The sequence below is a fragment of the Hesperophylax consimilis genome, chromosome 18 (genome assembly GCF_061612785.1).
Source record: "Hesperophylax consimilis isolate HC1 chromosome 18, BYU_Hcon_1.0, whole genome shotgun sequence".
Lineage (NCBI taxonomy): Eukaryota > Metazoa > Arthropoda > Insecta > Trichoptera > Limnephilidae > Hesperophylax > Hesperophylax consimilis.
The window spans coordinates 3,973,602-3,988,969 of NC_142853.1; the positions used below are offsets into that span (position 1 = coordinate 3,973,602).

A 15,368-nucleotide genomic window follows, 5' to 3' on the forward strand; every position below is an offset into this window, starting at 1 on the left:
CACTATAATTACATTTTTAAAACTCAATTCTCACATTGCACAGATTTTAAGTAAAAGATCAAGAAAAAATAAATCAATTACTTTATGGTGTATAAAAAAAAACTTTTAACCAATAAACATACTATAATATTATATAATATAAGTATGTATGTACATTAAAATGTTTCAAAAATTGCACCTAGCATGTAATATATATTTTAAATATAATATAGAAATTGCACTTAAAAAACGTTACTTATTTTAAAATACTATCCATGACTAATTAACAATCAAAAGAAAATTTATAATACCTTAGTAGCCGCCACACAAAATAATAATTTTTCATTAATAATGATATTACACCTCATTGGTACAGTGCAGATCATAGATATAGAAAATCTAGATCGGCCCAAGCAGTTCCAAAAATTACAAGGAATTCCAAAAAAAAAAAGTTGACTTAATTAATTACATAATAAGCCTGTGACAGACCACGCTGTAAGCGCGCTATGTACTCGTGGCTTGGCCTGTTTCAGCATAGACCAAGCTATGATGCGTATAGCGTAATCTGTCAGCCCCATTATGCAAAAATTCATACATATCAAAAACAAAAATAACTTAATGCTCCGGTTGAAATCAACGCCGCTAGCTACGATGATGAGAACGACAGGTGACATGGATACTTGATGGTAAGCACCTTCCCCGCTAATTGGCACTTCAAATTGGGCTCATTTGGAGGGTTTAAAAAAAAATACTGTTTTTTTTATTTTTTATATTAACTCCACACAGGAGGCCCTGAAGAAAGTAATTTCCCTCAGGGCCTATGTCATCTTTGGGGATGCTGTGTGGAGGGTCTTTTTGTGGAGAGGAAGGAGTGAACATGGGTCTTGAAGAGTCCCAAGTTGTAGGAGGGAGGAAACACAGAGGCCGGCAGTTCGTTCCACAGCCAAGCTGTTGAACCTAAGAACGAATCGTAGAAGCGACCCGTTCTCATGTGACAAATGTCAACCGTGTACAAATGTTGGGCGCGCGTTTGGCGTGGATCCCGACTACGCACCGGTGCCGAAGGGATCAATGAAGCTAGTTCCTCAGAGCATCTTCCATTGTAATGCCGATAGAATAAGGACAGCATACCTACCTGACGCCTGTGCTCTAAAGATTGCAGTCCGTTTGTTAAGATTGGGGAATCTATCAAACGGACCGCCCGTTTCTGCACAGAATCAAGGGTTTTTTTCAGGTATTTAGGGGCTCCGGACCAGAGATATGGCTGCCAAATTCGACAGTAGGGCGCAACAATTGTTAAAATTAATCAATGAATACTGAAAACAAAATACAAAAAATCATAGGAATTCCTGATTTGACATCATTTATACATTTGAAGTAGCACTTTCAATGGCAAGTAAATTTTAAACAGCCGATCTAGACATTCTACTTAGACGACACAAACAAAAATATTATCCAACTTCCGCAACTAAACTGTCACAAGTCAATCTGGGATAATGGACTTTGAAGTCTTCCGAGATGCAAGCTTTTTATTGTTTGAATTCTGCTAACCTGTCACAGAGCACAATAATTGTTTAGAGTTCTAAACTATTAAATACACACAAATAAAAATCTTGATTCGTGTCCTTCTTCATCTTATTGTGGAGGTCGCAGCGGGATTCTGTCTTTATTCTGCCGGTCAATGGCATCGGGAACCACTTGGTTCAGCACAGATGTGATCCAGGAAGCTGACAGAAGGGACATTTTTAGTTTGTATTTATCTACATTCACACAATTTAGAATCTTTTAGGCCCCATCTGTGTATCACATAAGCACAGCGACTGTAACGACACCGAATGCAAGTTTAGTGACGCCCCATTTGTTCCGAGGGAGAGAAAACCCTGGCAATAGTTGAGTCCACAAAGAAGGTGCTTATTTTCCAAGTCTGCGGTCTGCCATGGAGTTCGACACTCCTCTTCAGGTTCTCCGTGTATGTTTTCTATGTGTATTATATGATACACTGTTGTGACTGAAGTAGACTTTTGCCTATTATCATTCATAGTGTCTGGAAACTAGTAGTACAAGTAGGAGATTAAAAAATACATCACATTTTGAGTCGATTTTACGATATAACTTTTTTTGATTTGAACTTTTGTTTTTGAGTAAATCGAGTCTGTAGTTGAAATTTTTAGGTCAAATTTGAAGTCGCTCGGGATTTACCTTCAGCTGTTTATTGTCTTTTAATGTTTCTTCAAACGCTTCGAACTGTAGACATGACTACAAAAGTTTTTAAACTCTTTAGTTGTAGAAAAAAAATAAAATCCAAATTGAAAAAAAACACAACATTTTTTGTGTTCTCTATACGATGTACATTCCCCAGATTTCCGCATACACCAGTAGTTTCCGGACACCGTGTATATCCATATAGTTAAAATGAAAATCTCCATCATCCCAATTTGACATACTTAGATTTTTTTACAGTATACTGCCGTCATAAACTAAAAGGTAGCTAAGAATTTGCAAAAGTTACATTGTGATGTAGTTTTTGTTGTAATAGTTGAAAGGTCTCGTATGTCAGAATGTGACTTTTGCAAATTCTTAGCTGCCTTTTAGTTTATGACGGCACTATAATCACGAATGTGAGATAAATTAATTTTTATATAATATATAAATCAACAATCTCTTAACAACTTGAGATAGTTGGGTTTCATCGTTGCTTTCATAGTGTCGTCGAGTTCAGACATTCTGTGCTGTTTCATATGACTCTTCATGTTTCCTCTCTGGGCGTAGCCGCGCTTGCATATGGGGCATTTGTAGGGAGTTTCACCCGTATGCAGTCTCATGTGCTCTTTCAAATAGTCGTCGTGGAAAAATGCAGAGTCGCACATCGTGCACACACTGGGGCGCTCACCTAAAATGAAATAAATTATATATTACTCATTGATTCTAGTATGTATTCATTTGAAGCTTGCCCAAAAGTAGATAAACCAAAAAACTTTTTTATTCAGAATGTTTAAAAAGGGTATGGGGCAGTGAATAAGATGGGGTAGAGAAAGGTTGGTAAGATCTGGTCACTAAACATGCCTGAAGCCATTTCAAGAAAGGTTTTGATTGTGAATATGTACGAAGTTATCATTCTACGTAATATCTTTTTTAATTGACTGATGTCAATATGGTTTGATAGAATGAGAAGTGTGAGTGCGTCGTTTATGAAAATTATGTACATAGATACTAATATAAATGTATGCGATTCCATCTATTCAAACTACGAATTACTACCTGTCTTCCTCCAATTTCAAAAATATATTTTCTTATTGAATAATAATTGAAAAATATATAACAAAAAAAATGCATCTTGTCTTTCTTTTTGGACATTTATTTGATATTTCATAATTTTGTGGATGATTAATTGTGTTAACCTAGAAATTTCCGACCAAAAAGGAAGTGCAAATTTCATGGCTCCAAAGCTCGCTTTTCGAGAGTTTTTCCCCATGAATGATAGTCTGAATTCTTGACCAAACAATTACAATTTTGAAAAAGACAAATAATTTTCTGTTAAAAATAGTAATAATATACTAGGTACCGGTAAGTATCTAATTTATCGATTGTCTGAATTCTTCACAAATCAGTTTCATTTTGAAATTGACACTACCCTAAATCAAATTTGAGTTCATTGAACTAGAGTTATGTGGAACAGACACACAACCAAAATAAGTATTTCTTATAGGAAAATGAGTGTTGAAACACAAAACTACCCAATGAATAAACTAGCGATGAGTCGTTCATGAAAGAGCCACACAATTGAGTTAGTACGACTCCCGGTGAACCTTATCACGGCTCAATTGAATGGTTACTCTTTTTTATCAGGAGATATTTTAGAAAAAGAGCGCCATTAAGTATTAATTGCTATTACATACTCAGACTAATACATCTGGACTTGGGCATATGTACCTGAACCTGCCAACTACCGAGCATCTTATTTTTCTTACGGTACGAGGCGGCGTACCGTTACCAAGGAGTCGTATGATCATTCATATGCTGGGAGCCGGGGAGTCGTATATGGGGAGCCACACCGGGAGAGCCGTATCGAGCGAGCACAGTATTCTCATTGCTCGTACGTTCTGAGCTCACGGCTCCAGTTCAATCGAGTCGACTCTTTGAGCCGTACGAAAATATTGAGGAATACGATATCACCGGAATAAACAAAGAAATCTTACCAGTATGTACAGATCTGATATGAATATCAACAGACTTCTGCGTCCGATATTTCTGTGTGCAAAAGCTGCAATGCTTCCAGACCTGGGTTCCTGAATGCGATTTCATGTGCTGTTTCAACCCAGATATAAACGCATACTGCTTGCCGCATTCGTTGCAAATAAACTCCCTTCTCGCACTGTGACACCTCTTCACGTGCCGCTGCATATAGTGGTCCAATTTGAACATTTTCTTACAATCAGGATCCTTGCATTTAATATTTCCTTTCATCTCTTGATGCTTGAGCATTATGTGGTACTTTAGATGGTATTTAGATTTGAAGGTTTTACCGCAAGTGTCGCAGAGGTTAACGGTTAAAGATTTTTCTGTTTTAACTTTATTTTTTTTGCGAATCTTCTTGGCTCTGATCAGTTCTTCTTTTTCTTTAATTAATTTAGGCAATTCGTCAAGTTCTTTCTTTGCTTTATCTATTTCTACTTGGTCGGCGTCAAATCTAAAAAAGATGGGTAAATTTAAACAGAAGTTTGAAACAATGTAGAAAAATTATTTTTTTATAAAAAGAAAGACAAAAATTCCTGGGTTACGAATAACATGACAATATTGGAAAATCTCCTACTACCACCATAGTTAGCGGGAAATGTTGTTTGTGTTGTGATGAAGGACTATTAGCCAGCCGAGGAATTGAACACACGACGCCTGGGTGCGACCCAAACGAGATATCAACTCAGCCACCAACCGGTCATTACACAAATAAAGTCTGTATTTTAGAAATGGTATTAATAGTATTAGTAGGTATAACAATAACAATAAATTTAATACCTAATAACTTTTTTCCGTGACAATCTTACAATTTTTCTAATGTACGTAATAAAATGCTTTTTCATTCAAATACCTACCAACTTTTCAACACAATACGTAAGTGGAAAGGTTATAGGCAGTTAAGTTAATATATAAAAAATAAATAGACATAATAAACAATTATATATGTACCTCCAATCTTTGCCATTCCAAATGCACATTCCTTCAAGCAAAGACGTGGCAATTCTATTTGAAACAATTTTTTTTCTAGATGTTCTGGATTTTACTAATTTTGATGGCCTAGAACTAGATTTTTCTAATTTTTCCTTTTTCACAAATAGTAAACTTTTCTTTTCCGATGATTTCCATTTTTTTTTCTTTTTGCCACTTTTCTTTTTTCTGACTTTGACTTCCTCTTTGATTTTGATGGTATGAAATAGTTTGACATCATCGCTATCATCAAAGTTCTTCACATCATCATCAGAATGATAGCCGGCAAACACGTCATCCTCCGGGAATACTAAATCTAAACACTCGGTCTTTATTGCGTCTTTAGTAATGCAGTTTCTCAACTTGTAATCAGATGTTTCACATATTTGTTTGAATTCAAAAGCTGTATTTAGCATATTATGACATAGTGAACATATTTTACTTGGATAACCATCTTCCTCGCAAATCTAGAAAAGGGATTAATTCAATCAATTTGTGTATTGTTTAGTTTATATAAATATTCTGTGTTTTAAATATAACTTGAAAAAATTATCTTTTCATGTATGAATTAGATACAAAATGAGATTTAAGAAGACTAAAAGTCTGGAAATAATACTAATATTATCAATGTTTACAAAAACAAACATATTTCAAGCTTATGAATAATATTACCTGTACTGCAGAACAAGCCATAATCTTCAGAAATATTTTTATTTCCTCTACATCGTCGAAAAGGGATAAATGAGCACCTTCATTCAAACATACTCGGCAAGTATTTTTACAACCTTCTTCTATCTCCATCGCAGATACTATTCATCCAAATCTCCATTCAATAGTAAATATTAAAATTTGACAGATCTGACATCCTAACCTCAATGGTTTGACACAGTTTGACAGTACTTAAACGCCAATCCGAAACAGCGTAGAATGCATTTAGAAAACGCAGCAGTTTATGATTTACGTAGGTACCTAATTAATGATCTTGTACTTTTTTCCTCTAAGTGGGTGAAACCAAGCTTTGCAGAAAATGGATTGATTGGCTCACTTTTCGGGAAAAAAAAGTATCGGGCTGCTCTCAAGCTCTTGACGTAGCTTAATATCCAGCTGGAGAGGAACGACTTCGTTCACCCACTAGGTATATGATATAATTTAGTAATAAATCTAAGTTATTTTCCTTACACTTATGTTTGTGCACATGAGTCGAAATCGATATAATATTTTTTTAACCTTAAAAATGTGGTGATAGGTAGTGAATGGTAGAAAAAGTCAGGGACGCCCGAGAAAGACTTGACGCATTTGAAATACGGAAGCGAATTAAAGTTGATGTAATGTTTTTTCTTTAACAGTACCTATCAATATGGTTGAGAGTAGTGAAAGGTAAAAAACGTCGGGGACGCCCAAGGAAAATATGGCGCGATGTGATAATCGAAGAAAGGGGCATAAAGATAGTGTGTGATGTGGAAGTGAATGGTAAAAAACGTCGAGGAAGACTTGGGGCGATCAAATGAAACAAATACATTCTTTAAAAAAAACGTTTTCAATTCTGAATAATGATATTATGTTGTAGTGCTTTACACACGTACACGTCAGTTATTATACATAATTGTTGGTTTATCTTTCCACACCCTTTTGCAGATTTGTACATACCACTACATACTTTGAATACATCAAAATTACATATTTTTAACCGCTGTTGAGTTTGGCAGCCACCTCTGGTCTGGACCCCCAAAATACTTGAAAAACCCTTGACTCCGAAATGGGGGGTCCGTTTGATAGATTCTCTTGTCTTGACAAACGGATTGATTTCTTTGTCAGGTGGAAATGCTGTCCTTGTTCTACCGGTATTTCACTGGAAAATGCTCCACGGTACTAGATTTATTTATCCCTTCGGCACCAGCGCATATTCGGGAAACATGACTAAATCGGGCCCAACATTTATCTCGTTCTTGAGTTCAACAGTTCGACTGTGGAAAGATTTTAGTGTATCCTCCTACCTACAAAATAAGTCTCTTCAAGACCCATTTTCACAACCCCATCTTACCAAAAAGACCCATCTGCACAGCATCCCCAAAGTTGAGAAAGGAGGGCATTCCGTCTGATTGAAAATCCATTTTTGATCGAAAACAAATTTGAAACTAAACACTGAAGTAGCGCCTTTTGGTTTTAGACCATTTAGCACACGGTCTGTCTTTCTCACAAATTTTGCCTGAAATTGTATATCGCCATCCCATTTGAATTTCATAAATATGGTGAAACGGGGTTTTGTATGGAAATGTAAGCCAAAATTAGACTTACATTTGAATCACGAAACACGCCTCAAAGGCACCGCTTGTGTTATTCTTTATTCTATTCTCTCAAAACAATATATTTCACACTTCTAAGGAGTAAGTGCTCCCGATTTTATATGTACCTAGTTAATCTGGCTGGAGAATTTTGCGGTGCCTGCCTTAGGTAATTTGCCTTAACTTTTTGCATGCATGGCACAACCCTATAACGTATCTCAAAGCTAAAATCTACTCAACCTTCCTTTAGGTCATGCATCAAGTATACACCACACACACGCAACTTTGTGTAAGTTCATTTTCGAGAACCGAAGAAACGCACACGAAATGAATATTAGGTAAAAAATTAGGTATTGAAGACAAATTGTTGTTTATTTCACAAACTGACAGTGAAATGTTTTTAAATACACCTATTTGAAATTCAATTTTATTTTTATGATTGAATGAATATTAATTGAAATCTTGGAAGTCTAATTTAACCCACTTTCCGACCTCCGATCAAGCTGATACTCGGCATAGACTAGCTGTCAATGACAATGCATTCTATCAACTTGGTGGTATTCCGGCAGACGTTCGCGCACACACGCGCAGTTCTCTGAAATTAGATGACATCAAAGTGTACAGCAGCTAACATACGAAATAAACATCCTAACTATGCAATTAGAATTTGGCTTAATCGATAAAGAAATTATTTTATTAAGTAAGACTTGTGGAAATATTATCATTCTTACTGGCTTGAACGCAAGACTAGGGTCGAATTTTGAAACTTTGGCGTTTTTTTTATTAATATTTAAAAAAAATATTTTTTTACATAGATAAGTTTACAAGATATAAAACAATAGAAATTAAAGTAGCCTTTCCTCACCATAAAGAGACAATGCTCTTGTGTTTGGTGAGGGAATTCTAGTTCAATTATGTACATGTTAGTATTAAGGCAAATAAATTATTAAGAAACAACACAAGATTTAAACAATATTACTTCTAGATGTAAGTAGTGAACGTATTATGGACTTATAATAGTTTAAGGTAATTTTTTAATTTAAGGTGAAATTCCTGAATATTTTCGATATTTTTGTTGTTTGTTTTTGGGGTGTTATGCCGTGTTGCGCTAACTCCTTCTTTAGCCGACGTTTCGGACAGCGTTGCAGTGTCCATCATCAGGGCAGATCCGGTAGATCCGAAGATGTGTGATGTTCGGATCTACCGGATCTGCCCTGATGATGGACACTGCAACGCTGTCCGAAACGTCGGCTAAAGAAGGAGTTAGCGCAACACGGCATAACACCCCAAAAACAAACAACAAAAATGCTTTTGGCCGTGAGAATCTAAAAACTTACCATTTTCGATATTTTTTAAATTTAATGGAAGGTTTTTAAAATAAATAATGCCTAGATAAAGATAGGTATTTTGAATGAGCTTAGTGTTTAATTTTGGGATTAAGATTTTCTCAGGCTCTATTTCGCTGTATAAACTGACATTTTGGAATCGTACTGAAAATTATGGTCTGAAGTGCAATCATTCAAAATCTCAAAAAAAACTTCTATTTGTGGTAAAATCTTCATTCTTACCGGCATAAATGCAAGAATTGGGTTTGAACTGTAAATCTGCAAAAGGGTAATACAGAGTAATAAATATTTAGTCTAAAAATATATATTCATGTAGATCAAAAAACACCGATTCTGAATATTCTTATATATTTGTATATTTTTACTCTCAAAATTAAAAAAATTGTTCTTTAAAAATGATTTAAAAGCTTTACTGTTTATTCGCTTCATGATTGGTCGAACGAAATCTGATGTCAAATGTACTCCGCGTTAATTTTGTACCGCGTAATAATTAAACATCTCTTTCTGTTACATGCGTATTTTGATAATAAGAGGGAGAGATCGCTAGTCGCTGTACAGTTTTGAATTGTGTATTTATGCATGTTGATCTAAGTTTTTGAGATGATTTGTGTTTATATTTTTAGTTATACTCGGTTATACCGATTGTTTAAACTTACATCGTAATATCTCCTGATATTTTAGAAAGTTTGGTTAAATTCAAACCGGCGAAATGAAAGCTATTCTAGAATGCAAGTCAAGCAACTAGCGCGACTGCAACTAAAATCACCTACATGCCAATTGAGTGTTTTTGTAAAATGAGTAAATAGGAACTCATTTCAAATTTACGTAAAACCAATGACAATAACGCAACTGGAGAGATCCCGCCATACTGTTGAGGCGTGTACTGGCTTTTTCTGGCGATGTTTTGGGCGAAAATTATAAATTCTAACTTAAAAAATTAAAAACATACCCATAGTGTACGAGCACAAAGGATGTGGGCGATGCGGGTTTCCGTTTTTCTGATTAGTCGGCGCGTAGGCAGCCGACTGGGGCAGGCGCGCCGACGAGAAAGTTTGTATGTAAAGGTACCTACTTACGTCCATAGTGAAGGCAGGTTCAGATTTGTGTACGCGCGTAGCGGCGCCGACAAGCTTGTGACGCCGGTCACAAGTTTAACAATTTTTTTGAGCGGGGAGGTAGTGTCAAAATAAGCGACCTGTTAATTGCCGCTGTTTCCAACAATTCGCCAGTCCGAGATAAATGAAACACTCTACACACTGTACACGTGTTTCTTTTTTTATTTCTTAATTTCAAGAAAGGATTTTCCAAAAGTATGAAATCTTCGTCTTACGAGCTTGACATTTTGTTAAACTGACAGCTGCGCAGATTTTACCCTCGTTCTACGTGTCTACAACTCGGCGCCAACTGCCGCCGACAAACTCAGACACTGAGCACCGATAATCTGAAAGCTGAAACCCGCTTCCTTTTTATTCCTACACTAAGCCAGTAAACATTGATAAAAAATGTACTGGAATTCCTTACTAAAGAATTATAAAATCTCCATACAAAATGCACTAACCACAAGAAGTTCAGCGCACTGATGACAATCCAGCTTCTTACCGCTCGGATTGCGATCGTTTTGCGGGCTAAAAAATATTCAAACTTACTATCGAATTAATTTAACCTTGAAAAAAAAATACTAGTATTTAAGTTTGAAAATGAATGTTCATAAAATATTTTTTTACAAATGGACTCAAATTCCCTTATGTGGAAAACCTTCATTCTTACTGAAATAAATGCGAGCTTGGGTTCGAACTTTAAAAGCCGTTTTCTCGAGATATTATTATTTAATTACGATTTGAATTGGAATCATTGACAAAATCTGCAAAAGCACCATTTTGTGGAAAAATCAACATTCCTACAGGCTTAAATGCAAGGTTTGCGTTCGAAGTACTTACTGTCATTATGATGCAGATCGGACCGACATTATGGATTCTTACTAAAAATTATGGTCTGAAGATCAATGACAAAATCTAAATAAAGTTTGCGCAAACACAGAACAGTGTGCTTACGCTACTTACTGCTGCCAGTTAAGCCTGCCTGACCCCATCAGTACTGCAAAGATTTCCTATGCAAACGGGTTTGTGCAAACTTGTCGTAATCATTTGAAGTGTATAAAAACCATTAGCGCAGTATACAAAAAATACAAGAATCTCATCCCTGGAAAGCCGTCTTGCAGACCTAGAGCAAGTAAAGCTCTCCGACAGCTTGGAAATGGCGGGCGTGGAATTGCGGCCGGGAGAACAAGCCTCGGAAGCAGTACTTCGAGTAGCTAACTCGCTGGGACTGTCCTTGCAACCACAAGATATACGCATGGTGACCAAGACTCAAGATCGAAGACGAAACACCCCAGACAAACTTCACATCACCTTCTATAATCAAAATACAAAGGAATCTATGCTCTCAAAAAAAATGTGGCCAAAACCATAGACTCAAATTCTCACATCTTCATCAGAGAGGTGCAGTCACCATACTTTAAGGAATTTCTGTGGAAAACTAAGCAGACGGCTAAAGAAACCCAATACCAATATGTGTGGTTTAAATCAAATAAACTGCTTGTCCGCAAAGCAACTGGGGATAAAATCATCCACATAATACACGAAAATGACCTGAAAAAAATGGGGAAACAAACTTAAATGACTAATCTAACTAACAAATCTAACCTATCAATCTACCATCAAAACATAAGATCAATAAACAAAAACTTCAATTTCTCATCCAACTCGATATTACGAAAATCAAATATGACATAATTATACTGACAGAATGCTGGCTAACACCTTCTTATACTCCCAAATACATCCCCAATTACAACCACCACTAAACCACAAATCACATCAGACAAAATGACGGCATTGTGGTATACACATTAAACAAAACTTATAACTCGTACAACGTCACAGAAATTACCATTACTAATTCAAAGTGTCTTCAAATAACACACAACGTCAACACATGTATCATTGCACTCTACCGTTCCCCTTCTAAACCAAATATCTCCCCATTTTTGCAAGACTTAAATTACTGTCTTACTGAGCTAAACAAAATAAAGAACCTAGTTTTAATTAGAGACCTCAACATCAACATTCTAAAAAACAACAAACATCCCCAATGCCAAGACTACTTTAATACTGTAATGTTTCATGGAATGGTAAGCACAATAAATTCACCAACACGATGCACGCAATACTCATCCTCCTGCATTGACCATATTATGGTAAAATCGACCAACTGTCACACCTCTGAAATTCATACATCATCAATTACAGATCACTACGCCACTTCCTTCACAATGGGTTCCAAATATATCGAAAGAAACCAAGCACCAACTGCAATAACAAAGAAAACAATTGATTATGACAACCTCAACAAAACGATTAACTCTAAATCCTGGGACATACTGCACAATATAACAAACACAGAGGATGCCTGGAATTACTTCTCTACCTACCTACAAGACAGTCATAACCAGAACACCAAAATCATCACCATAAACACTGCTAGAGCGATCAAACCTCTTAAACCATGGATAAACCATACTATTATCAACTGCATTCGGAAACGCAACTCCATACACAAAAAATGTGCCACATATCCATACGATATCACACTCCACAATTTCTACAAAAGATACAGAAATATTTGCACACAAGTCATTAGGAAAGCCAAAAATTTATATTACAATAAAAAATTCTCCGAATGCAACAATGACCCTAAAAAAATATGGAAAGTCCTCAAGGAAGCTACCAACTCGTACAAAGCCACCGACGTCTTAAACTCTCTCAAAATCAATGAAAACACTGTAGACTTTAAATCGAAACCTAACACAATTGTCAATCATATCAACCATTATTTTTGCAAATGTAGGTTTAGAACTAGCAAATAAAATCAAAACAAATAATCATACACTTGGCCCTAGCAACCCCGTAACCAAGGAAGAATTCCCAACACGCTTCGTTCTTAAAACAGTTACAGAAAATGAAGTTTCGATAGTAATAAAGTCTCTCAAAAATTCCTCATCTTCCGGCATAGATGAAATACCCAATACTGTTCTAAAAAAATTGCCCCCGGTATAATTCAACCACTAACTCATCTTCATAATATCAGCATCCGCCAAGGCCTTTTCCCCACTATTCTAAAACAAGGTCTTACTATCCCTATTTTCAAAACAGGCTCCAAACTCGACGTCAGTAATTATCGCCCTATTACTTTGCTAAATTCCCTTTCGAAAGTGTTTGAAAAGATCGTTAATACTAGTCTGATTGAATACTTGGAAAACAACAAACTACTATCGCCTCGTCAATTTGGCTTCAGAAGACACAAAAGCACTAACGATGCTGTAGCCACGGTTGCCGACTTCATCTCTGGCCACCTTGATAAGGGCTCGAAATATCTGTCGATATTCCTCGACCTTTGTAAAGCGTTTGATACAATCTATAATCTATATACGACTGTCCTAAAACGGGAAACTTCCTAGTTGGACAGTCAAAGCTTCCTTTTATATTTGTATATCTTGTATGTAATAAATGTAATAATAATAATAATAATAATAATCTCACACATCAAATTAGAACAAAATGCAAAATGCAAAATGTTCAATATGGGTATTAGAAATAAGGTATTAGACCTTCTTTCTAGCTTCTTATCTGGCAGAACACAATGCGTTAAAATCAGAACCACACAGAGTCATAATCTGCCTATTAGTTACGGTGTCCCACAAGGCAGTGTTTTAGGTCCAACCCTCTTCCTGATATATATTAATGAGTTATGTAACCTATATATCGATGTCACTATTGTCAGTTTTGCGGATGATACAGTCCTACTATTCCAATCGAAAGACTGGTCTACCGTATACGCCAAAGCGGAGGAAGGAATTCAAAAGGTAAAACAGTGGCTCGACTCTAATTCACTAACTCTAAATGTACTTAAAACAAAATACTTACTGTTTAGCCTCACTAATATCCCAAAATCAAACTTAACTTTAAAAATATACGTTTGTAAAAATTCTCCCCTTGACCGGAATTGTGACTGCCCATGCCTAGAACAAGCAATCAATATCAAATATCTAGGACTAACCTTTGACACACACCTAAACTGGAAACAACATATCTATAACATTACAAACAAAATTCGCAAATCTATTTACTTTTTCAAACAAACACGTAATTTCCTTGACCCCAAACTTTTAAAATCAGTGTATTTCTCACTATGCCAATCACACATAGAATACGGAATTTTAGCTTGGGGTAATACTTCTTCTTGTGCCCTCGACCCCATTATTAAAGCACAAAAATTAATCATAAAAATAATTCTCAAACTTCCTCTTTCTACTAGCACTGATACTATCTTCAATACTATCAACGTTATGGACATAAAACAGCTCTTTGCAAGATCCATCTTGATTAATTTACACCAAAACAGCAAAACACTATACAAACCAACTCAAACGATACACAATACCCGAGCCAAAAACAAAAAACTTCTTCAAACTCCTTTTGCTAAAACCACCTTTGGGCAAAGACATTTTAAATACATAGCTTGCAAACTATACAATATACTACCAGACACTATTAGACGAACAGAGTCAATGACCAAATTCAAACATGAAATAAAGAAATGGATAACAAGTATTGGGCGTCCCACTATCACAAACATATGTAAACCAAATTACACGTAAAGGTAACAACAATTCACATACAAAATAAAATAAAAGATTCAATAATTTTATAATAGCCCCTTTGTAAGTAATCTATAAGTACCTGAATACGTCTGTCTCGACACAGGTGTACCCTAGTGAGACAGATGTAGAAAAATTTATGTAATAAAACTTTATATTGATAAATAAAAAAAATAACAGTTTTGCCGTCTTTCCGTACATGCTTACTTGTGCAAATGAGAGCAAATTTAGTTTTAAGCTGTTTTTTCCATCTTAATGTACATGCTTACTTGTTCAAATTAGATTGAGCGTTTGGACGGAGCTTTACCGAGCGATGTCAATACAACGATAAACCCATATAAATTAAAATATGAAATTGCTTGGACATATTCCACTACATAGAATTCCAAAACCTTCTAAAAAGGTGCTGACACAAGGACACACCCCCTGCCCTGAAATTGAATTAAGGGAGGAGACAATGGCTATCCCGCACGTTCCACATAGCATTCCTGACTCCTGGCGCTGCATTCCGATGGAATAAAACACAAAGATGAAAATTCAGGGCTGAAACTCATATTAAAAATTCTAGTTAGTACATAGTTCTGTGAACAGTAGACCTTGCGTCCAAAAAAGTAAGTTTCTAATTTTCTGTTTCTTCGGGCAGGTAGGTAGGTACCATAATATTAAAAATATGCGAATAGGAAAGCCTAAATTAACACGATTTCAATATTATCTGAAATATTGAATCGGTCAGCATCTTGAAACGGATATGGAATGTACACACAAATTTACAGTAAAACGAAATTAAAACAGGATTTCGGAGGACAGTTGATCCCCCGACAGTTGGCCCATCGGCAGTTGATC

General features: G+C 35.8%; 1 protein-coding gene across 1 annotated transcript; it reads right to left on the reverse strand.

Moving 5' to 3' along the window:
- Window positions 1-6,113, reverse strand: LOC149415270 (uncharacterized). Its single transcript, XM_089642289.1, has 4 exons — window positions 5,854-6,113; window positions 5,164-5,648; window positions 4,176-4,666; window positions 1-2,869 (listed from the first exon to the last, which is right to left on the reverse strand). Exons 1-4 carry the CDS (start codon window positions 5,980-5,982, stop codon window positions 2,631-2,633), a joined length of 1,344 nt encoding a protein of 447 aa, XP_089498415.1. The 5' UTR covers window positions 5,983-6,113; the 3' UTR covers window positions 1-2,630.
- Window positions 6,114-15,368: the final 9,255 nt, after the last annotated feature.

What these genes read in the sequence shown, in the direction of transcription:
- LOC149415270 (XM_089642289.1), bottom strand. Translation starts at nt 5,982, where the DNA reads ATGGAGATAGAAGAAGGTTGTAAAAATACTTGCCGAGTATGTTTGAAT. An exon ending in TGGCTTGTTCTGCAGTACAG is followed by an intron (nt 5,649 to 5,853) that starts GTAATATTATTC and finishes TCCCTTTTCTAG; the next exon opens with ATTTGCGAGGAAGATGGTTA. An exon ending in TGGAATGGCAAAGATTGGAG is followed by an intron (nt 4,667 to 5,163) that starts GTACATATATAA and finishes CATCTTTTTTAG; the next exon opens with ATTTGACGCCGACCAAGTAG.